General features: G+C 38.4%; 3 protein-coding genes across 5 annotated transcripts in view; 2 read left to right on the top strand and 1 right to left on the bottom strand.

Moving 5' to 3' along the window:
* Nucleotides 1–122: 122 nt before the first annotated feature.
* On the bottom strand, nt 123–11,221 carry itpka (inositol-trisphosphate 3-kinase A). Of its 2 annotated transcripts, none has more exons than XM_067480742.1 (7): nt 10,268–11,121; nt 5,136–5,232; nt 4,549–4,762; nt 2,942–3,146; nt 1,965–2,066; nt 1,591–1,662; nt 123–827 (listed from the first exon to the last, which is right to left on the bottom strand). In XM_067480742.1, exons 1-7 carry the CDS (start codon nt 10,682–10,684, stop codon nt 555–557), a joined length of 1,380 nt encoding a protein of 459 aa, XP_067336843.1. In that variant the 5' UTR covers nt 10,685–11,121; the 3' UTR covers nt 123–554. The 2 variants fall into 2 exon arrangements, with proteins under 2 accessions (XP_067336843.1, XP_067336844.1); XM_067480743.1 differs by lacking the exon at nt 123–827 and adding an exon at nt 844–1,106 and having other exon boundaries at nt 10,268–11,221.
* A 1,895-nt stretch (nt 11,222–13,116) lies between these two features.
* Nucleotides 13,117–20,317, top strand: ivd (isovaleryl-CoA dehydrogenase). Its single transcript, XM_067480745.1, has 12 exons — nt 13,117–13,371; nt 14,366–14,455; nt 14,663–14,714; nt 14,815–14,984; nt 15,082–15,175; nt 16,255–16,385; nt 16,567–16,663; nt 16,793–16,886; nt 17,535–17,616; nt 17,770–17,874; nt 18,563–18,635; nt 19,335–20,317. Exons 1-12 carry the CDS (start codon nt 13,240–13,242, stop codon nt 19,466–19,468), a joined length of 1,254 nt encoding a protein of 417 aa, XP_067336846.1. The 5' UTR covers nt 13,117–13,239; the 3' UTR covers nt 19,469–20,317.
* A 4,090-nt stretch (nt 20,318–24,407) lies between these two features.
* The window catches only part of bahd1 (bromo adjacent homology domain containing 1), a 28,221-nt gene continuing 27,335 nt past the window's right edge, over nt 24,408–25,293 (top strand). The window contains exon 1 of one of the 2 annotated variants that reach the window (XM_067480741.1): nt 24,408–24,790. The gene's annotated coding sequence lies outside the window, so the exon portion shown is untranslated. The remainder of the gene's footprint in view (nt 24,791–25,293) is intronic. The other variant, XM_067480737.1, reaches the window with a different exon arrangement.

Raw genomic sequence — 25,293 nt, 5'->3', positions numbered from 1 at the left:
TGTGTTTTAATGTAGTCATATGACTATGAGGTCTGTGACCCAGTCAAAGTTTCATATTGAAGAAAAACTGCGTGGTAATAAATGAGGTTTGTAATATCAAACAGATGTTTACAGTAATGTTTACAGTAGATGGTATGAAGTCGGACTGACTTCATTTCTCATCCTCTCCATGATTTAACTGGGATTTTATGAGCATTTCTTTCATATGCAACACACCTCAAACTGAAATGCAGATTCCCTACACTTTCACTTCTGCCCAATTTGTAGAAAGTTGAATTAGTGTCAGTTTGTTTGCTTGAGCTAGTGACAATTCTCTGCTCCTCTCTTTTCAGTGTCCATTATGTCTTTTGTGTCAGTGTCAGTACTAGAAGTACAAATTACCTTCAGTACCAGATATGGCCACTTGTTATATCATATCTGCCAAAGTTCAAGAGCTTTATAAAGACTTCCCAAGCGCCATGAAACATTGTTCATACATAAACCAAAGCAAATCAACTCTCTGCGGTGTCCATTAAAATAGTTTGAGCTCCTTAAACCAATTTATAAGTCAAAGGTCACTGGCCATCTGCTTCTGTAGTTTGGCTGTTTTCTTTGGTAACTGAGCAACAGGTTTCCTCTCTGGTCACTTCATTGCTTACAGATTCCAGTGTGTGGATGAGATTTTCCAGCCCCCACAAGTAACCATCCTCCCGGTTGCCCTCCAGCCAGGGAATCACATGGTTTAATGTCCGGCCCTCTGGCAATGCTGTGGTCTTGCCAAAGTCAATAATCCAGACCTGTGCCTTGCCTGTGTGGTCATGGATAAAGAGAAGAGAGCTGCCAATGACCTAAGGAAGCAAGAAAGGTTTTACATTACTTTTGTGAGACATTTTAAGTCTTTGGTACTGTAGTCTTTATATTTTGATTTGAACTACCATGCACTACATTAAGTCAGCTATAAAACCAAACACAACATGAATTTAATAGTGCATGAAACCTAATTAGCAAGTGAGTGATCAAATGACTTTTGGCTCGTCCCTTCAGTGGTCGCCACAGCAGAATGTGTTCCGCAAGTTGATTTGGCATGCCGGATGCCCTTCCCTCCCAGGCACTGAGCCAGCCGGCCCCTAGTTAGTATGTGAGTACAGAGCTTAAAACAGTTTTCTTAAAAGAATAAAAAGCCTAAAGAGCTAAATGTGATGGATAAATGGAGGAAAAAGGCAAAAGCAATGGATGAAATAAAAAATGTAATTAAAATAAAGTTTTCATAAAATAAATAGCTAATGAAATGTAAATGGTTAAATTGCAGCTTCATTAATGAATGGACCAACCGATAGTCATTTACAGTAAAAGCAATGGTTAAATACAGTTGTTAAATACTAGAACTACTGCTAGTACATATGCAAATTGTAGAATACACCTACACAGTCACCAGATCTTAACATAATTTAGCAACTATAAGAGATTTTGAGCACTTTCAAAACCATAAATATGATCTTTAATAAGTGTTCTCTCAAGTTGAGTTTCAAATGATTATGATGATGCAACTCTTTAGACATTGTATGTTTATTTTTCCCTTGATTTGGCACTCATCTTTAAATCAGTCATCACCTCATGTTGTCTGAAGAACTCTGATGTCTCTAGGGCCTGTCGGATCTCCAACAGTCTTTTCAGGTAAGATCTCTGTTTTCAAGAAAAAGATAATAAAGAGTAGTATTGTGAAAGAGCAGTATTACCCAAAGCCCATTATTTTAATTTCAAATTAAAGCTTTCTTAAAACCTTATCTGCATAAATTGGACACTACAGCTTTAACATAACAAAGTGTAGACAGATGAGAAAGCTTACTTAGCCGGTGTGTTTGTAATTGGTGTAGTTTTCCAGGCCTGCAAGATTTCTTTGTGTATATACACAGTATGTTTTATGTGTGTGTCCTTAATGCATGATGGTACTGTATATTTATGTGCACTAAGTAACTGCCACGTACTAAGATGCTGTTATTCCCTCCAACGAAGTCCTTGAACACCTGGATGACATCCTGCTTCGATCTGGTTTTCTTGAAGTCAGTTCGACATGTCCCATCACACTTCTAAAGAGAAGAAACGAGCTGAATAAGAATATTGAACAAAAATGACTTGCCTGTATTAACATATACACAGTATAATTTATCGGGTATTTGTTTTATGTATTTTGTTTTTCTGCAGCAACTCAAGTAAGGGAAATTATGCATCTGGACTAGATTTATACATGTTTTTCCTATTTTCAATGATTATTATTTCTATAAACAGATTATCACCTGATAATGACAATAAGACAAACATGTTTGCAAAGAGTTGCCTACTGAAACATCCTCCAGATACTCATTGTCATTCATTTGAAGTTGTGTTTTTACCCAGTTGATGAATTCAAACTCATTCTTCACTCTCCGTTCATTATATTTAATTCACCACTGGGTGGATAATCTCTTCAGCATCTAAATGTTCCCCTGTGTTGTCCAGCTACTCAGTAACATTGTGTTTATGTTGTTTTGTGCTGAGGAATTAGTGTATAATGAGCATATTTGAGCTTCCTTACAGGTACCTGCAGCCATCCACTGATGACAAACAACAACAGTGAAACATAAACTGCAAGACAATGAGCTGAAGCAAACTAGTTTGAGCTGAGAGGAACTGCTGAGTTGGGCAATAATTCTCTGTAGGTTTGACACTATGAGCAGCCATTTTTAGATGACATATTGTTGATTTAGCTAAGTGCAGGTTTAAATTATCCATCCCATGGCTGGATAAATGCACATGCTGCATCACAGCAACACAAATTTGCATTCACAATACTATGATATAGACATGAATTCTTTATGCACTGTATATGCAATTCTACTTTTTGTTTCTTGTTTAACTGTGTAGATGTACATTAGTTAACCTCCCATGTAGTTTGGAGGATAATATCCTGTTAATGTGTCCTTACCTTGATCCCCTCTATCCTAAAGCCCAGAGTGTGGGTGGAGCTCAGGGTCTCCCTCCACTGCATGTAGCGGGGCTTAGTGACACCTCGTTGCGAATGCTCCTGGGCGTTTGGCCCATTGCTATCCACCTCCACCATTTTCTTGTACAAGTCCTCCCTCGGCTTTGGTCTTTCCCTTGCTCGAACAAGCTCCTCCTCTAGATATGTCCTGAAAGAGCAGGAAATAAAACAAACCTTCAGGTACATGTTTACATTCTACTGGCATTTATTTCAAGTGTTTGTATTGCATCCACACCCGAAGTTATTAAGATGCATAATTATAGTTCATAGTTATGAAGCCAATTAAAAAATGTGGGTTGTTGACAATATAAATCAAAGCCCTGTGGACAATCTGAAAAAGAAAAAACTGTTCTGTTAGACAAACCTTTTCTATATAAAAACTTCCCTACTTCTGAGGCTATTTTTATTTTTTTGCTGCACTAATATGAGAGATTAGTTCATTTTTCATGACGTTCTGTCATGCACATGGAATATGCCAATATTCAACTGCACAGTTGAAAGCAATACAATGCATATTTTATATATACACACATTATTCTAGTAAACTATACAGCAGCACATTCACACACATCATATTCATATCAGACAGTTATGGGCACACAGATGTGAATTTCAGTTTCAGTTTGTTAGCTTTACTTCCTTTGTGCTGAAAAGGGAAGCTGAGAGGAGACTCCTGCACACAGCACTGAACAGTGTGAAAGACTGAGTGTGTGTTTGTGCAAGTTGGTGGTTTTGCAACTTTGTGGTTGAGAGTGTTTTTGACAAAGGGGAGTCTCCAGGGACACCCTGAGTGTGTAAATGTGCTTGTGTTTATGCGCAGCCTCAGAAATACAGACACATACAGACACTGAGTAGACAATAAAATGATTTGTTCATGTGTGCATGTTATCGTGTGTGTGTGTGTGTGTGAGGTTATTGCTAATATGTGTGCCTGTTTGCACGTCAAGTCAGTGTGTATGTCTAAGCTCGGCTGAACCGGAAGTAAAACCTTCATCGGGCGAATATTCGTGCGTGCATGCTTCTGCATGCTTGAAGGTGTGCATGTATACACTGATGTGTGCATTCAAGCATGTATGTAAGTAAGTGTGTGTGCGTGCCCGAGTTGGTGTGCATATGTGTGTGTTTGTGTATGTGTGTGTGTGTGTGTGTGTGTGTGTGTGTGTGTGTGTGTGTGTGTGTATCTGTTCTTGTTCACATGATACAGTGAGGAACCCAGCCTGCTGGGGCAGGAAGCCAAGCATGTAGCCTGCAGTTACAACAGGTGTTCCCTTGTAAAGCAAAAACGGCTTAGGCAGCACGTACTGTCAATAGACTGCCGCTCATTAAATCATCCCAAAAAAAAACACATTACATCAAACATAGAAAGAAAGTGGAAAACAGTCTTTTTAAACTGGGACTAAGTTTAGCAAAATGTTATAACAAAGTAATGCTCCTTAAACATTTTTCACACTTGTATGAACAAATCCGATGGTTAATAGTAAAAATATTTATATACATTTAATAAAGGAAATACATGTCTATTTTATGTAAATCAAAGGGTACATCCTTACCTCACACCCATCTTGCAGTCCATAACATTGGGAAGGTCAAAGTTTGCCAAAAGGTCAGTCATATGAATGAAAGACTCTCCATCTTTTTCTACAACACCATGGTAATCAGGCACAAATGAGAGCAGTGCATCACCCTTCAACTTCTCAAAACACTGCATCTCATTTTCAGAGAACTTCTTCAGGATGGTGCCCTCATCTGCTGCTTTGAAGTTACCTGAAAGAACATAAAGACCAATATTTCAGTCTTCAGGTATTTACAAACATGAGAAAGGCAAAAACACAAGCTCTGAATTTCCAGTAAATTTCCAGTACTGTACTAACCTGTACATGTGGGAACACATTTGGGTGTAATTGCGAAACTAGGGAGTGTCTCTTTAATCTGAACATAATTTAAATTGCATTTACCTCCTAGGACAAGATAACTTTCAATTTTGTTGCATATTCCCTAAAGCTGCTAGTGAAGTTACACACACATGAAAAAGACACAATACTGATACCATCTCGACTGCACAACAATGATTTACAGAGTGTCACAAACAGCATGTGATGGTCTGAACAGAATATGATATGATCTAAACTGGTCATACCTTTATGCCCAGCTAGCTGAACCCAGTTTAGCTTCCTCCTCTGAGTAGCACTGAAGGGCCAGTGGACAATCGTCTTTATCTTCCACCATGGTTTGCTCTGGGAAGGTGAGAAATCAAAGATGTGTGAATTAAACAGACAAGAAAAAAATGTTTTCAGGCACAGAGTTAAGTTTTCGGGTCTATGTCAGTGTCCTTATTTACATAAATGAACAGGAAGAAGTGGTATAAGGTTCACTGACCTTGGTCCACCACATATTCTGTAAACCTGATCAAATAAGCAATTCTACCCATTAAATCTGACACCAGGTTTTAAGCTTTCCACTGTGTGAAGCTGTCAATCTAGGTCAGTTAAATGCCATTTCTATGGAAACACATATCTGCACTAAACATCTCTATTCAGCAACTCTAGTTTGGTGTGTTGATGGCCCTGCAGCTTTTTTTCACATGGTCCTCCAAAGCCACCATTTTATATGGAAGGCATGAATTTAGAATGTAACTATATATGCATAATCAGTCATCTTTGATCAAGCTGTTCGAAACTGAGTTAAACCCCGACAAGGTACCACCAAATAACCCAAGCTTACAGACTTCAGGATTCAATATCGATATCTGACAGCACAAAACCCAGACAAACAATTTATCTTTTCTTAGCACAAATGTTTTTTTTTTTTTTAATGGTTGTGTGCTTTAGAACTCCTTCCCCACCAGCCTCGCTTTCTCCTCCCCTGTCTTTCTGACTCTTGCCACACACATACACAGAAAAACACAGTGACAGCTTGCATTTTTCACAGAGACACAGTAGTGCTTCACACTTATGGGGAACTGCCTGTTTTTTCTTCTCTCCAAGAAAACAGACCAAAATCTCAAATAACACACATTTTAATGAACAGATTTTTATGTTTCTACATGATATAGATACATGGTAAAATAAACCAAATAAACTTGCAGCCAGGTGTTGTAAGTCGAGTATTACATGTTCAAAGATCCTATCCTTAGGCCTTGGGGAGGTCATTTCATTCTGTGCTCTGATTGAAACAGGAAATAAAACAGGGACTCTCCTGTTAGTGAGGCACTCAGCTCATGCTTGAGTGTTTCACAGTTCACTATCCTCACTAACAGCAGAACTCTGCAGCAGCCAGACAAGTCTCTCTTGAATGTCAGTGCTATGCTTCACTTCACAACTACTTGATTACTAAAGATATAACAAAAGGAAGGTGTTTGATCATCACATACATTTGCTTTATTGCTGCAAGTACTTACATTTTACTGGCTTGTCAGTAAATGCAGGCAGATAATATGTGATTGGTAATTAATTTATGTTTGATTTAAATTAAGTGGAATAATGTGCTGTCATTTCCTCAAACTTTTGACATTAACGTAATGACCCTGCAACTCTCTAGACAATATCTCCCACTGAAATGTCATCTTATTCACGCCACACTGTTTTCTCCAGCCTCCATTCTGGTTTCACTCTCAAATTAGAACTAAAAAAAAAACTGGTTTGCCTATTGTACCGTATACTGTACTTATTTGTGGAATTTGTGACAAAATACTTCTTGTTGTTCTTCTTGACATATTGTGGAGACACAACTGATTTAAACTGTTTAAACAACTGTCTTTAAACTGTAACTAAAATTCCACAGGACATTCACAAAAACATAGTTTATAAATATAAACTTCAACAAGATCTCAGTTGTTTTTATTTCTTCCAGCACAGCCAAAGTACTTTCCCAGTGAATTTGGACAGCAGCACACCACATTCACCCAGCTACATATTGCTGTAGAAAACTGGACAACATGAAATGACTGCACAAGTGGATGAAGAATGTCAGGCAACGTTTAAAGACTTATTAGTCCAATGAATACAGGCAATGGTGTTATGTAATAGCATCTCACAACAACAGGACACTGATAGGCTGCTCACTGAAAAGTCCTGCCAGTTAACTTGGTTATTTTGCCTGTGTTAATTTGTCTAGTTGTACTGATTAATATGTGCACAGTATATCATAAGAATGATTTGGAGCTTAAATTCTGTTCAGCTGTCCAGTATTTAGCATGTGTTACATGCAAATATGTTCCAAATATTCTCTTTACAAAAATGTTAAAGAAAAATGTAATAACACCAAACAACACAGATGATTATAAAGGTAGTATTTCTAAATCAAACAGCTGACAAACTAAATTCTACATATTGTAACTGCGGTGATGGATAATGAGACTGTCCACTTAAGTAGAAGCGCAAAAATATAAAGTAAATATATAACAAACAATAAAGTATAATGTAAAAATGGTGAAATGTTTCAAAATAAATTCACTCAATTGGCAATAAAATAGACACCGTGACTGCAATGATTATGACTATTCTATTGCATAAGCATCATTTTAATGCCGTGGGTTCTAAAGGTGGGTGTTAGTGGAGCTACTGTACATTTTAAATGCATACATACATTTAATTTCTTGCTGTGTGGTACCCAGACTGCTCGGCTTTATCATAGACGCAATATAAATCTGAGAGGTTGATCGATACTTAGTGGGACAGGAAAGAAGAAACAAACAACTTGCTTCAAGTATGTTGTACTAAATAAACCACAATTTCTGTACTATCAAGTACAAAGTTGCTTCTGAAATGCAACAGTGTGAGTAAAAAGAAGCAGACAATCTAAATACTCAAGTAAAGTCCATTCTACCTAAGTCATGTGCAGTACTTGAGTACATGTACTTAGTTTTTTCCCAGACTACTTGCTACAGGGCAATTTTTGCTTTCTAGTTAATTCCTTCAAAACCCCACACACTTGTTTTCTGTTGCATTAGACACACCTTTTCTATGTTTAGTGTCTGAAACACTGACTTAACACAATGCTGATCTCAGAGTGGTACAAGGAACTTTTGACAGCTGAAAGCAGATTTCACCAATTTCCATCAATGTATTTCGTGAGACGATGTGACTCACTTAGACACATTTTATTTGTCAGCCATTATAAATCATGCCTCTTATGTAAAGTTGTATAATCATTATTAAGTTAAGTAACATACACACTGTCAAATTCATCTCATTTCAACGATGAGGGTGTGTTTGTGTTTACATTTGTCTGCTCTCTCCTGTTTTGTTTTACTCAAAAGCCCTTTAACATGCACAGTCTACTAGAAAATGATCTATAATAAACAGCACATGCATTAAAGGGAAAATTGGCAGAGGCATAGTACTGATACACAAGTGCATTTGACTTCCTGAAGTGGTTCTTTGTTAAATGTCAAAGGCCAAGGCCCAAATTGGCTACTGACCACAAAAACATTATTACACAATGACATGTACTACACTTGCATGTGTGTGTGTGTTTATGTGTGTGTGGGTGTTTGTGTGTGGGCTGATGTGTGGGATGAAGGGGCAGAAGCATAGAAGTGGCTATTTTCAGAGGTAACATGACCAATTCTTTTTCATTTCAAGTTACAACGTCCAAAACAGGCAGTTAAGAGCCTGTGTGGACTTTTATTTGGCAAAGTCTTCACACTCAGCCTCACTTGAATACACAGTGTGATGTTCAGCAAAACTCTCTCGCACATGAATGCACAAGCTTAACTGGCAAAGCTTATTCAGTTTAAAAGTGACAGCTACAGACCTTGTATGGAGAAAGCAAAGACAAGTGGGAACGCCAAAAAAACACACACGCCCAATGTAAGTCTGAACCTGAGTCAAACACAGGGACTGCGTAGACAAAAAGCAGACTATCTTGTTACTAGAAGGCTGAGTAGAGGTGACTCACACCCAACTTCGCTACATGTCTCATGAAGAAGGGATGAGAGCATAGAAAGCGCTGCAGCTGCAAAAATGTCATTTCATTTAAAAGTAATTATAGGATATTCAGCTTTGTGCTTGTGAAATTTATAGAACACTACTACCTTTGAACACATGTGTGAGTATTTCCAGGCACAAACCAAATGTTATCAGCTAAGAATATCAAAGGCAAACAAATTTCCACCCTCAGCGTCTATTGTACCAAAGGCCGATCCTTCAACACTAGCGTGTGTGTTGAAGGAGGGGTGCACAGTGTTAAAGGTCAGAACCTAAAGTGTAATATCAATTCAATGACTTACTGAGTTGACATTTCACTTGCACCAGTGATTACTCATGTTAATGTGCAGGACTTACGCAAGTTTATTATTGGTATAAAAGATGCCATTATCAAAATGAAAAACGGGCCTTCTTTTTACAACACTTACAACAAGGAATTAAGATTTAATCTTAATTAGCTTTTCGGATATTGAGCAATAGTCAAGATGATTGTCTGGGTTTCAGCAGCTTCTCCATTGTGGTTTCAGTTCATACATGAAGGTGATGTGAAATGCTCTGGTAGCCCATTAAACATGAGAGGAGGTAAAATGATTTCAGTGGGCCAAATTGAATTTCCTGAAGATTATCGTGCACTCTCCTTGCCGAAGTTGTTTATCTTACTTCTTGCCTGATCTCAAATAACAGCAGGAGTATTAACTCTGACCGGTATCTCTGACAACTGACAATTCCCAGGTTTTGAAACAAGCAACAGGCTTTGCAGCGTGTGTGTGAGTGCGTGAATCAGTACAGAAACAAAAAATAGTTCCTGAAATGTAGAAGTGAGTAAATTCCCATGAGACCTCTTTGCTGCAGAAATGACTTAAAAGACACACGACGTGAAAAACCAACTAAACAAACACAGAAAAATACTTTTATCACTCAGTAATTGCCTACTTTCTGCAGTTCAACAGACCCCAGTGGTCTTCTGTGAGGAAATAGTTTGCAGACTGCTCTCGATTTGCTGCTGTCCTTCAAAACATCCCCTCTTTAACGTAATTGGATAATTATAAAGGATGCTTACAGAGAGAGTCATGAAATCACTGTGGCAAACTGAAATGTGCTTGTCCCAGGATGCTTCTGCTGTATTGATTAAATCGTGCATTATGTAACATTAGGTCATTTGTACAAGGAGGCAGCAGAGAGTGTTTTAAATTATTTACCGCATTCTCTATGTGGAAACTACCACTACTGTGAAATGATTCACTTTTAAACCCTTGCAATAACCTAATGGAAACCAAACTAAACTGTTCAAATGGAAGTCTTCTCTCAGCCTGAACCAGACCTTTACCACTTTGCATCTCACCTCTCCAGTGTCCACCAGGTGCTCCAACGTGATGATGCCTTTGCTTTTGCTCTCGTTGTCGCTGAGTAAATCATCCTCGGACTCTGCAATAGAGGACCCCGTGGAGGAGATAGAGGAGTTGGACAGCTTTCTGCGCAGTTTACCGTCCACTGCATCATCCCAGTCCTCTTGCTGGATCTCCCGTGAAGAGCCGCCTCCCTCCGGGGTGATGGTGACCTGAGGCACCCGGCGCGCATCCATCACAGCCGGCGCTCCGGTTTCGGGCGACGGGGCGATTTGAGCGGCTTTTTGAAGGAGCTCATCGCAAATGTCGTTCGGCTTCCCGGCTGCTCTTCGCTCTGACCGAGGCCCCTCGTTTATTCCAGTCCCAGAGAGCCCAAAGTCCTTGGAGGTTTTTCTCCTACACTCTTTGGGCATTTGTGACTCAAATTTGTCGTGAGAGCGGTCGACGAGAGGAGCAGAGCTGCTTCACTTTCCAAATCTGGACATTTCACTTCCAGAAAGTTCAGACGCAGTTGGAGTAGAGGCGGTCACTCGCTACTCTGCCAAACTCCTTCGTCGTCGATGGACCGGGGTTTTCGCGTTAAAACGCTTCCATCAGCCTTTCTGCTCCGTGTCTACTGTCGGTAAAGGGAACCCCTTTTTGCTGGTGGCGTAGCTCGTGCTCTTTCACTCAGATACGCGCGCGCGCCGGCGCACTACACAACTATGAGAGCTTTATTATCTTCCGCATTACCTTTTTCTCTTCCTGACTGAAAAAGCACAGCAGTAGTGGGGAAAGATTTTGAATAATCAGTCGACAGACTGTATTCGGCCTCACACTGACGTACCTCAGCGCCACTAAATGTAAAATAAAAACGTGCTGAGTCCACACTACACTGGAAGAACAAGGTTTTGCTGTAGACTCAGTATCGAAATGTTCCTTCGGACATACACCTACAAAAGCCTCCTTTCAAAGCTTCAGCCTTTAAAGCTTGAGACTGCGAGTTCACTTATACAAACAGTCAGATTAAACCGTAAACTAGTAGCTAATCTGCCCAAATTGGTTGACTTGTGCACAGGAAAAGTAAAATAAGCAAAACAAAAGTTTTTTTTTTCAGTGGTGGCGATGCGAAATTTCAAAATAAAGTATTTGGACACATGAAAAGCATGCTTTATGCGACTTCTGCAGCATAAGAAAAAGTCTTAAGCATTTAAATTCAAAAAAGTATTTATTACCATATCAGTATTATCCATGAGGTGACGCCCCTGTGCAGTTTTATAGGTGACATGTCTCTGATCTTTGGACTACTTAAAGTTACCACTGAGCAAGGGAGCAAGGGTGAAACTGAGAATGAATCAATTGTTAGGAAAAAACACAAAGTCACTGTACCAATGATAAATGAGTAATTATGAAATTATTACATAAATAAACAAGTCAGCATGACACACCTGCCAAGGTATGTGTCTCCAGTGTGACCTGGCCTGCTTTGCAAAGGATTTAGGCACTAAAAAAAAAGTTTACAAAAATAACGCCATGAATGTTTTTTTTATTATTAGCTAACTTTATAGGTTGTGCAATAAAGGCACCCCTTTCTTTTATGATGTTTTGTGTGTGTGTGTGTGTGTGTATTGGGGGGGGGTCATATAATGTCTTGCAGGACTCCTCTTTCTTCTTGTTCTTGATTATAACCCTTTATGACTCTGGCTGTATGTTTGGGGCTGTTGTGATGGAACAGAATGAATTTAGGGACTGACCAAATGCCCGTTTAACAGATCAGAAAATAAACATTGTGTGCGGTAAATACATGGTCAATATTATATTCAGAAGGTCGAACATTAGTACAGTAGGCTATTGTTTGACACATCACAGCATCTGTCAGCCCTGAATGTGTGACTGATTTTAGGTTTGGGGTTTACGGGTTCAAATACGGGTTCAAATACTGCACAAGCTGACCAGCAAAAATAACATCAGACGTAATGTGTTGTCTTGACAAGAGCAATATGCAGGAAAAAAATAACTGTGGCTTAACAGTAATGCAAAAATAACTGCAAGTGACTCTACACACAGAAAAAACATTCACCCAAACAACATATTTAAGGTAATGTTATAACAATTGTTACTAATAGCATAGGGAAAAAAAGACATCAGAGTAATGCGAAGAGGAATTTGCCTCTCCACTCCAGGCATGCACATCTTGCTATGCAATTCAGTATTGTACTTTCGCTTATGGAGTAAAATGCGCTATAGCAGTTTTTCCTCTTCTCTATCTTAATCAGAGCCCCTTGTTTGCAATAGTTCCCCTTCCCTTTGTCCTCTCCTTCCTCTTTGTAGTGGTGGGTTGAGTTTGGCACAACCAGTTAGTCTTTATCCAGAGAAACCATGACTTCTCTGGACAAATGACAATCACACCAGTACACATATTTAAGGGTATATGGCTCAGTAGAAAAAGATTTTCCAGACCCTAAAAGATCACGGAACACTCTATTAACAAATGCTAAAACTAGTCTTAAAGACAATTCCTGTCGTAAAATCCAATTTGAAAACCATTAATTACTTTCGTGTTTATCTATTGCTTAAATTAATGTTGAATCACTTTCAGCAAAATTAGATATATTGTTACCTGAACATTGCACATAGATAAATTAAAGCTGACATGGGAATTCAGCAGCTCCCTTTTTGCCTGGGGCTTCTGAAACTGGTTAATCTGTCCATGCATTTAGAGGCACACATACTCAAATGCTTCTGTAATTAAGTTTTGAACAGATACAGGTCTGGTTGTTTCTAACTTCTCCGAAACACTCCAGTCCGGTAGGTGGCGATAACGCAACGATTAGCTGATTACGACTGTTTGGATGACGTTGGAAATAGTGGCGGAGTGAGACCTCTCACTTTCTCTCCGCTATAGGGCAGCTACAGGCTGACAACAATAGTCTGTGTCAGCTTTGGGCTTTATTTGTCAACGTTCACGTAAGGGCCTGCAGACAACAGCATGTTTGCCGTCAGAAACGCTCTTCGCCTGTGCTCCAGGTTGTCCATCCCCGCGGTGGCAAGGAGAGGATGCGCCGGGGCTGCGATTCCGGTGGACGATGTGGTGAACGGGCTCACCGACGAGCAGATACAGGTTAGCAACGCTGGCTAGCCAAAAAACAACACAATGTTTACTTAACTACGTTGACAACCAGACGTCAAAATGCCACCCAGAGCAACATAAAAACTAAACTAATATACAGAAAAAAAGGCTCCTATGGACATAAGGTATTTAAGGACGCAGGGCGCATATGTAATGTCATCATGTTAGCAGACCTTGATGTTAGCAGACCTAGCTAACCACCTGGCAAACACTGTGTCCTCACTTGACAGGCACTTCATATAATTCTAAAAAAAGTATTTTTTTATTACTTATTCAACTACTGTAGCAAGTGGAAGAAATCATTTCCCCCAGGGTCAGCGTTAAATGCACACCAAAGCAATCGTCCATGGATCAGGGGGTTAGAGGTTCGATCCCTGGTCCTGGCTATATGTCTCTGGGCAAGACACTGAACCCCTAACAGCCCATTCCCATCCCCAGCTGTGCAGTGCCGGTCCAAGCCTGGTAGAAACTGGGGAGAGTTGCGTTAGGAAGAACATCCGACGTTAAAACTGTGCCAAATCAACATGCGGACAATGATCCGCTGTGGCGACCCTGAACTCACGGGATAAACCGAAAGGACAAAAAAAATCTATTGACGTGGGGGCTCCAACAACTCATATAATTGCAGAGGAAGCGAGGGGTGAAAGCTTCGTCTAAAAGTATATTACATAACAATCACTGTTTTATTCTTTAAAACAAGGTGACGATCAGTATTTCGGCACCGAGTTGAGGAGACTGGAGTGGAGGAGGGGAGGGGGTGGGGTTCCTCTAAAGGATTTGATTGGCTGAATGTGGCTTCACTGATGGTTTTGTAATATATAAGCAGAGCTCAATCTATCCACCACAACAATAAAACTACCAGTTGGATATATTGTTGTGCCTAATCGGTGTAATTCCAAGTGTGTTCACGTTTGTTTACCAAAGTAAGCAGTTATATGAAGTGTGCAATTAAATATATGTTTCTTTTCTTGTGTCCTTTGCACAGCTTAGACAGACAGTTCATAAATTCTTTGCAGAAAAGCTCGCCCCTTATGCTGACGAGATTGATAGGAAGAATGAATTTCCAGGAATGCGGGTGAGTTGAGTCATTTATACTGTGTGTAAGCTTGTGTTTAGGTCTCTGATTGAGTTGCATTAGTCAGGAAATGCTGTCAGCTGAATGAACTTGATCCACAGTTCCACTGTGCAGTATTTTATTAACTTGTTATCTACTATTTTCACATTGCAATATACCATGTAACTAGCACAGGATGTCTGTTAAGGTAACGTTTCTCTCCATTAGAAATTTTGGAAAGAGATGGGGGAGATGGGACTGCTTGGGATCACTGCTCCAGGTGAGAGAACTTAAGGAAAATTTGTTGTTTATAAATGTCTAAAAGCAAACCATTAATTTTTTGATAATGGTTAAACGTTTACTTTTTATGTCACTCTCAGTGGAATATGGTGGCACAGGATTGGGCTACCTCGAACATGTGATTGTTTTGGAGGAAATGTCAAGAGTGTCAGCAGGCATTGCTCTTAGTTATGGCGCCCACTCTAACCTCTGTGTCAACCAGTTGGTTCGCCATGCAAATGAAAAGCAGAGGGAGAAGTACATGCCAAAGGTAACCAAAACAGCTAATACTGACTGATAAATATCTAAAACAATACAAGAAAGTTGATTAAATTATTCATTCTTATTTGGATCTTTCTGCTTGTCAGTTACTGACAGGTGATCATGTTGGAGCTCTGGCAATGAGTGAGTCTAATGCCGGCTCTGATGTCGTATCAATGAAACTCAGAGCCAAGAAGAAAGGTAGGACACCAAAAACTGTGAATAGATCTTCTGCATTAGTGCAGCAATGGGACCTGAATTTATTCAAACAGAAAAGTGAAATCTTACAACCTTTTTATAATTTAGTTCGGTTATGCCATAAACTAGTCATCAATGCTCTACAGTTTAGTATGTGTATGTATGTAACACGTTATAAGCTTTGTTGCCTGATAGGAACTTTTTAAGCGGTTAATTTTGCTGTCTGTTGGATGGTTCAGGGAGGGGATTTATCCTCATGATAAATATGTATTTTGGGGGTGGACATTTACGCTTTAAATGTTTTTGGGCCACACTTTGGTGCATAGAACAGATCATTTTCTGATCAGATGAGAGGATATTTTCTGGCAAAAAATCTGATTCAGTGATTCTGTCGAGTGATCTGAGTCTTCTTGTCCAAAGATACCATTGAAAAAAAATACAACTCACATAAAATGCTAAAATGCTCCAAATGCCCAGGAAGCAAATTAATTTAGATACTTAAATATCGATTTCAAGTTGCCTCCAAAAAGAAAAAATACATTTTAACAGCACTAATAGGCTTCCGAATACTAATAAGTTTTATGTAAAAGCGCTAAGTCAAAGCACAAGCCAGGTACAAATTAAACGGAAATGAAAATCTACTTCAGCTGTAAGCCAGTGCATCAATGGCTGCTGACATATACAGCAGAGGGAAGTGGAAGTTATATGTCAGAGTGCCATCAGCTCAGGGCTGTTGTCACTTGGTGGCTACACCTCATTTAATACCTTGTAATCACAGATTTTGACAGCCCTGTGAGTTAATGATAGATATCTGTTAGACCAGAGAGACGTGAGGCGTTTATGTGAGGAGACCATTTATTGTTGAGCTCTCTGACAATGCCCTCAAATGTTTTATTGCGAAGGTGTCTATTAAATAACCCAAATTACAGGCTGCAATCACGACTCCCCTGGGAACCTGAGAAATATCCTACATTTGTATATATCTCAAACAAGATGACTGCAGAAGAGATTTTACTTTCCGGTTAGTTGATTTAAAACATTAATACAGCTGTTCAAGTAATTTAATTTTCCTTTTTACTCAGGTGACTACTATGTTCTAAATGGCAATAAGTTCTGGATCACAAACGGCCCAGATGCCGATGTCCTTATTGTTTATGCCAAGACAGAACCTGATGCCCATCAAAGAGGCATCACAGCATTCATTGTTGAAAAGGTAACTCATATCAAGTTCAGACATATTCTTCTTTTCCTTGGGTTTTATCAGTGGCTCAGGGATTGTAGTAAGTTTTTTCTGACAACTTAGCATTTTGTTGGATAATTGCAATTATGGGAAAGCAAAAAGAATCATAGCAGTGAAAGAACGGACTTTGTTAATATATGTGTATGTTTTGTAGGGAATGCCAGGTTTCTCTACTGCACAGAAGCTCGACAAACTCGGCATGAGAGGATCCAACACCTGTGAGCTCGTCTTTGAAGACTGCAAAATCCCAGGTTTGTGCTTTCTGTTTTACACAAGTATATACGTTGCCATGTATGTCTTGTGTGAAAAATCTTGGCTCATTTTGTGCGTGTGAACATTTTGGTCAACATCTTTTGATAGATTTTTTTGTTGTTTTGTAGAGGAGAACATCCTTGGTCAATTGAACAAAGGTGTTTATGTATTAATGAGTGGCCTAGACCTAGAGAGGCTGGTACTTGCATCTGGACCTATTGGGTAAGTTCATACATGAATTAGACCTAAATTGAACTGTTATTGCAACATGACAACAACACATAATATATTATGGTGGGACTGTGAGTAGTTTTTGTGTCCTCTGGCATTTTGGAGACACATTTAGCAAATGTTTTGCATAATTCTTAGTTAAATCCCATGCACTCAAAGCTTAGAGTAAACCTGCCATGACCACATCTATGATCAGTACATGTACTGGCAGGTTTAACATTCAGTTTTATGACCAGTGTCTAGTTAAGTACAGTTAAAAACGAAATAAGAAATCCTGCTATATGCGCAGCATACTGACTAAGCAGCCAGCTGCCAATGTTCAAACTTGCTTGAGACGCAAGGTGTGTGTACAAAACCCCTAATATGTGGCAATAGCGTGACATAACCAAGTAATATCGTGGTAGAAATGATCACAGTTCCACAGTGCTGTCATGTTTTGTTTTTCTTCTATTGTAAAAGTGTGAAATTACATATATATTTAAATCCCTACTGAGCAGAGTAATTTAAGAAAAATTACATGATGGCTATCAAAGTAATTGTCTTTCATTATTCTCCATTGTGCAATTTACTTTATGCAAGCTGTTATTAAAAAGCTTGTTGTAATTGTTGAAAGTCTTCAACATAATTACTACTTTGCAGCATCATGCAGGCAGTGCTGGATGTTGCTATTCCCTATCTACACGTCAGAGAAGCATTTGGACAGAAGATTGGTCACTTTCAGGTTTGACCTTTAGTCTTCACATTGACAGTGAAGACTTCAAAACATATTATATAATAGAAAATGCTTCTTGTGTCAATGCAGTGTATATATATTACAAAATTGTCATTAAGTCAACTTAAGTGAATCCTAATATTTAATATTCACATTTTGCAGCTTATGCAAGGCAAGATGGCCGACATGTACACCAGACTGAGTGCCTGTCGGCAGTATCTGTACAATGTTGCTCGGGCTTGTGACAAAGGACACTTTAGTGCAATGGTAAGAGGATTTAGTCAGCTTCTGTAATACTACACTATATAGAAAAAGATTGATTGAAAAAGATTGAAGCATTGAAAAAGTTGCTATTAAGAATGTGTCAACAATTTATTTTGTTTTTATTTGAGTCTTTGTATTTCTACACACTCTGTATAGGCTACTTTTTTAGTATTAGTTTTCTCTTTTTTTTTTTCAAATTGGACTGTATATATTAATGTTTGCCTTCAAAATTAATGATCTTTTTTAATTAAAGATGATATTTTTATATGGTAGAATTCAATCTGAGGCCCTGACATGCTTTAAATTCAGGCCTTAAATATTAAAAATTAGGTTCTATTTGTGTTTACCCCTGGTTAGTACCAATTACATTATAGTACATATTGAGGTGAATTTTTTTTTTTAGTTCAGTCAGACGCTAAAAAACCCAGATGACTAACGTCAAATAACCATTGCACATGTTTTTTTTTCAATTTTTAGATTGTCTTAAAAATGCCTATTTGTATTCCATTGTGATAAAAAAGTGCCTACGAATTAACTTTTGATACTTGCACATGCTGGATTTCCATAGGACACAATCATTTCTCAAGTCAGCATAATTTTTTACTTTACCCCCAAGTTATGCAAATAAAATCTAATAATTGTTTCCCGTCCATTCCACGCACTGACTTACTTGGTTTTTGTGGTCTTGCAGGATTGTGCAGGAGTGATCTTGTATTGTGCTGAGAATGCCACTCAGGTTGCTTTGGATGGTATTCAGTGTTTGGGTAAGTGCCAAGATACATATTGATTTAAATGAAAACCTAACCTTTAAATAGATTATATCTGATACATTTTTTTTTTTCATTAAACGACACATAGACATTAGGTCTTTATTTAGATTCTATCAGTCAGTAGATTCAGAAGTTCACGGACAAAAGCGTCAATGTGATGAATAACTGCTTTGGTGGATAGGGTGGTGTTGCTGCTTTGATTAGTGGTGATTGCTGTGATTTTGGTGTTTGAATCATTGAGCCCTTTCCCTTTAGATCCCCACTCCCAGCTAATGTGATTAATAAATAAAGTTCTAGTGAGCAGGTGCAGTATAGGTAAGGTAAAGTAGTAATATTCTGTAAATGGAGTGATTAAATGTCGAAGCAATGAAAGAGGGTGTAAAGTCATGTAGTCTTCTTTATTGAACATTTTATAGTCTTCATTTGAATGTGATTGTTTTACTGTCATAAATTGCTTTCTAGACATACTGTTTTTGTGAATCACTTTATTTGCATTGTAATAGTTGTGACTATATATATATATATATTGTGTATATATGTTTTACTTAGTTGCATACATATACATAATTCATTTGTGCAATAGACTTTAAGAAATTGGAGGGAATTTAGTTTTTTACATTTTGCTCTCAAAAAAGTTGATGTCTTGAGATGGCTGCTCTCTTACTGCAGACTAACATTAATCTGTACCACCAGGTGGGAATGGTTATATCAACGACTACCCTGTGGGACGATTTCTTCGTGATGCAAAGCTGTATGAAATTGGGGCAGGCACAAGTGAAGTACGCCGGCTCGTCATTGGACGGACCTTCAACTCCATGTTCAAATAGGCAGGACTAACAAATACAAATTGTTACAGACTGAATAAAGTAGCATACAGTGAATATACACAGTTACTCACAGCCAGGGCATTAAGACGTATGGGTTGATGCTACTACTGGAACATTTTGGGGGTTTCAGAATCAATGTAACCTGAACTTTTTATACATTATACATGAAATCATACAGAGTTCACAGTTTTAGAAGCTGACATAACGATGGGGAAAAACACATTTTTAGTATGTGAAGTTGCCTCTATGTTAATTTGTTTTTATATGAAGCTAAGTAGTTTAACCACTGACCTGCCAGTAAAGCAATAAAAAAAAATTATTGAATGATTGTAAACAGTCAGCATGAAAGCCTTTCTTCTGATATTCCTCTGAATTTGAAATGGAGATTGAAACTTAATACAGTTGTGTCCCTGTTGATACCTTACTGCTGCTGCTGGAACAAAACGTGACAACATTCAACATGATGCTTACCCCTCTAACAGTTCCTATTGTAATATCTATTGTAACATTTTTAATTGACAAAATCTCCTAGTTTTACGCTGACTTAATTTTTTGCACACTTTGTATATAAGACAGCTGTAAAGCAGATCTTAATAAAGTCAGTGCCAACTTAAAAATGATTCTGATAATTAATGAAAATCAGCTGATTTCTGCGAGTATTCTGTAATACACCCTAGGCTCTGTTGTTCACTTTGTGAATCAGTCACACAGGAGAAACCTTCCTAAATATGTTTTTTCTCCTGTCTGAATTGAATTGATTTTCACTCTCATGTAGATTTACTGTACAGTATGAAAGTGTAAGAAATATACATATGTAGTTGCAATAAATACAAACTTTTGTTTTATTTATTTCTGGGCTTGAAGTTGTCTGACTTATATTTAAGAATTGATGTATGTCTCAAAGGCATGCTTGTAAGTTACTCATAATTCAGAATTGAGAGTTCAAGCTTATTTTCAATATAAACAAAATATTAAAAATTTGCTCTACCAAGTGTACAAATACAGTCAATAAATTATGTGGCGAGCTATAACCTATTAATCAAACCCTCTTTTGTGTAGCCCCTTTCATACAGGTTCATGCAATTCAAATTGATTTACTGAGAACAGACAAGACATAAATTTGAATATTTAGCTCTAAAAGTATATATAAAAAAACTTTTGAAACATAATTTCAAATCATGTGCACTTTCTAATTGAGAATATCTGAAAATATTAAGTACATTCAGTGGCTTGGCACATAAAAACTCCAAACTGCCTCACCAAAGGTTTGGAAATGCCAAAAGACTCAAGCCAAAGGATCTGAAAGGTCATCCTGGTTCATAGATTGCATGTCTGGTGCAAGGGAAGGGCCATGAAGTGCCTTAAAATCAATGATGTCACCTGGGTTTTGATTATATCATCAGTCATTTTTGCTTGGGTTTGCTTTGGCTTTGAGAAACAAAATCAGTGCTAAGACCTATTTTAACTATGTGGGTATTTAGTATTTCACAAAAAGATTTACTATTAAGTTTGATCCTTAAAGGGTGACTTCACCAATTTTGAACCTTTTCTCTATGGCTTTAGTTTAGGAAATAAATGTACATTAACGCCTTTAAACTTCCCTCTGTCTTCCCTATCCTAAAATATTTCTCTGCTTCTAGCTATAGCAGTCATCTAGAAGACATCACCCAGAGGAGTTTTTTATCATTAGATGATATTAGTCAGATGATGTAATCTGGGGGATCTGTGGAAAAGCAGGTTGATGATGAATACAAACTCCATAGTGTGAGCAACAAGATAACATAATCTTAATTGAAGATTCTTCCAAGTGATCCCATCTGGAGGCGTTTTTCAGCTAAAATTAGATAGATATTTACATAGGGAAGTCAAAGGGTAGTTTAATGGCCTTGGTGTAGCTGTACTATCCAAACTAGAACCAAAAAAAGTGAAGGCATCAGTGAATGCATCCTTTAACGGAGGCTACAAATCACAATATCAGTACATAATATCAATTCACAATAATGTCACTGTTGCTGTGATTTTGACCATTTCTTCTGTTTTTAACAGACAAGCTTAATGGCATCAGCATCTGTGTACACAGCTGCAGAAAAACACCACAGTTCAAACTGTTGCTACTTATATTAAACCTAAATGAAAAGGAACTTATGAACCTGTGAGCTTATTGCCTTTAATCTATTAAGTGTCATTTCATCTTTGGCACATTCCTTGAAGTGTGACTCAGGCTGATTGATGTACAGAAGATTGTTTGGCTGGACTTTGAAAGCGCTAGGTATTGCACCACTGTGTGTCAGACTGATAAAAACTGAGCTGAGGGATTTAACCACATTCTGAATTTGTTGTTTTATTTCTTAACCCTTCAGTGGAGATGAAAGGGTGGCATTTCAGATATGAAGACACTTCTTTGCTCTCTGCAGAACTGTAAAAGACTCTCTGTTTGCTCTTTTAACTGCAAACAGAGTTGACTGTGCTTCTCCTGTATGGGGGGAAAGTTATCGTTGAGAAAGTCCTGTGGTTTAAAGAGATGAAAATATAAATACACAGTAAACAATAACATTTTTCTATAGCACCTCTGTGTCCACTGAACATAGTGCTCCTTGTTTCTTGGAAATCCCGAGGGGAGACAGTTTACACAGTGACTGACCTATCTCTCTGCATTTGAATTAGACACAGGAGTTCTGTTCCAGTGTGGATTTTCCCTTTTCAGAATATAAGTTTGGTTCAAACGGGATCATCTCCAACGCTTTAAGCTGAGTCCTCAAGCTGATTGAAAAGAATATTTTTCATTCAGAAATTAAACTGTATTTTGTGAAAATATAAATTCCTAGAAATGAAGTCTTAAACCTTGGTCTTAATTATTATAACAATACATGCCAACTTAATCTGCAAAACTTTCTGGACCAGACAGTCATTTTGACTGTGACAGTCATTTTTCAACTTCCTTTATGAAGTTTCAGTGTATTACTGTATATGTCCCCATCCTTTCAGCTTCACTTCAGCTACACTAATGCTGTTATCATCATGACAAGTCATCGCAGGACACCTTGCAGATAATAGAACCATGAGATGAAAGCTCGATAATGACTTGAATAATTACCCTTCAGGTAAACGTTTTACGCTTTGGGGAATGTATGTTAGGGTTTATTAGTTCAGATAGAGGTTTCACTGAAATCTTTGTGGCTGCTGTTGTACTTTTGAGACTCTGAGACACCTTAACCCTATACTGTACTGTAATATTGTCCTAATTATAGTTATAACAATGACCTCCAAAATACCAAATTTAACTGCTTATACTTGAAAAAACCTCAAGACCATTTCTGCCAGTTTCTTGCTCCTAAATGTCAGGTGGCTTGTTCACCCATCAAAAACACAATGACAGGTTGAAGGATGATGGTTTAGTTCAGAGACATTTGTGAACCTTTGCCACAAAACAGTGAGTTTATAGAGATCCATGTTTTTTAATCTCTCATAAGAGAATGACACACATTGAGGTTGTTATTATGTAAAAGTCTGGTGACAGATCCTAAAATGAACAGTAAGCCTGTTGTCAGATTAGATACTAACTTTATAATAAAGGAATGCCGGTTACCGGCCACTTTATTATTTAATGCTTTACAGTTATTAGTCATTATAATAACTCTTGGTTGCCAGGTTGGTGAGCACACATGTTATTGAGGGAAGCCGCTGTGTGACCTCTATCAGTACTGTGCTTCGGCTTTCTGGCTGCATGACTCTTTATTAAGCAGGAAGGACCCTTCCTTTAGGGAAGAGGTGCAGACTGAATGGCTTATTGTCAAAGGAAGGGTTTCCATTTTACAACAAGCAACAGATTTGTTTGTTGGATGCTCTGTGACCTTTCACATATGCAGAGCATCAAAGAGTTTATGGGAGGGGTCCTTCCTGAAATAAAATCATAATGCAGCATTCCAATGTCGCTTCGCAAGGTTTTTTTAAAATTATCATTTATTTTTTAATTTAATTATGAAATTTTTTAGCTTTTTGAAAACGCTAACATTAACATTAATAAAAACTTGTTTAAGAAATCAATGTTTAATAAATAAATGTCTGGTTAATAAACTATTTACTAATGCTTTATATATAAGCTGTCAGCCAACTTCCGTCTTGCCAGGTTGTGACAAACTCCTTAGGCCAAATGACCCCTTGGCAGGCTTGAAGTAATAAATTAAAGTTCCTTATTAATAACGTATTAAAAACAATGCAGATTTCCTGGCTTATTGGGAGGCGGGAAACGTGTTTTTTGTACAGAACTGTCCCCACTTATAACCTTTAATCTGAAACAAACAAAACAAAAACGTTTTCCAAACCTGGCAACCCAAGGACTGACTAAAAGGCCCACATAAATTCAGTTAATCGGTGCCTCTTTCGAAGATGGTACCGAGATATTTAATACTCATTTTAATTACTGTATAGGACAATATATAAGTAATTGAAACTTGGGATATTTTTCTGTCTCTGTATGCAGGTTGGTGCAATTTAGTTCAATCCAAATCAAGAAAGTTCAACTATCAATCAAAGTTTTTACGACTTATAGGCTTGTCTTAGGTTTTGCACAATTCATATTGTCAAAATCCCAATTGTCACTGCATGAAATGGCACAGTAAAAAAATTAAATACAAACCCACATGAAAAAAGACAATCACGTCCTGTACATCAGTGCACCGGGAAGCACCACATAGTCACGTCAGAGCAGGTTCTGGTCACGAGTCGAGGCCGACAAAACACGCATCCCTCAGTCAGTCTTCAGGGACAGCGCCCAGCTCTGTCCCTTACCAAGGTTAATACAAGTGTCTGAAGAATGGGGCTTAAAGACACGAACTGGGTGAAAGGCATCTGTCAGCCACAGCGGGGCTGCAGGAGACGGTGACATGTGGACGGCGCGTCCGTGTCCCTTTAAGAAACTCCATGTTTTCGCTACATGATGCGTCAACATAAAAAGCGGATGATGCTGTTAGGCTATGTAAAAACATGTAGAAGTGAGCTGTAGTTTTCATGAGCTCCGCTAAATGTTTCGCACGCCTCACTTCGTCGTTTACACGAGTATTGTATTTAAAAGTGTACTGAGAGGCAATTTTTACGCGTAACGCATGAAGCAGCACAGTTTGGAGTAAAAAAAAAAGAGAGAGAGAGAGAGAGAGAGAGAGAGAGAGAGAAGGCTTCAGCCGATCAACTCAACATGAATCGTCCTCCAGTGTGTTTTCCTCTTTTACTTGCGGGAATCGTACACCTGACGCATCTCCCTCTCGTCCTTTGGAAGTGATTTTTCGCTTCTAATATCATAGAAGCTGAGACATTCTCCAGTCTGCGGTAAGACACAAAACCTTTCAACTCTTTTCGCATCCGAGGCAAAACTGAAAGTGTCAGGCAGGACGAGATCGAGCGATGAGACTTGGAATAATCAGCGACAGACACAAACACAGATCCTTTCTTTTGCTGCTGATCTAGAAATCTCTAAAGGCAACTTTTGGAGATTTATGTTGTGTCTGCTGTCAATTGTGCAGGTGGCACGGTGGTCTTTTCTCGCCTAAACGGTGAGGGGGAGCCTAGGCTGAGGGTCCAGCTTGTGTTTGGAGCAAATGTCACACCAGAAGCTGCTGGTAGAGTCAAGTTAGAGCCTTCGACTCCGCTGCGAAGTTTGTGCTTCGGTCGGTTCACTGTTGGACATGAAAGATGTATTACACAAATTAACTGCTGTTGTTTTTAGTCTGCAAAACAGAGACTGGCCAATAAATGTATGAGGTTCCAGATGACTGAGCTGCACAGTGAATAGGCTACTGTAAGATCTAAAGCCGAAAACCCGTTTTTAATCG

This window comes from Channa argus, chromosome 16 (genome assembly GCF_033026475.1).
Source record: "Channa argus isolate prfri chromosome 16, Channa argus male v1.0, whole genome shotgun sequence".
Classification (NCBI taxonomy): Eukaryota; Metazoa; Chordata; class Actinopteri; order Anabantiformes; family Channidae; genus Channa; species Channa argus.
Note: the sequence above shows the minus strand (reverse complement) of the source record. Positions and strands in the feature narration are given on the sequence as shown.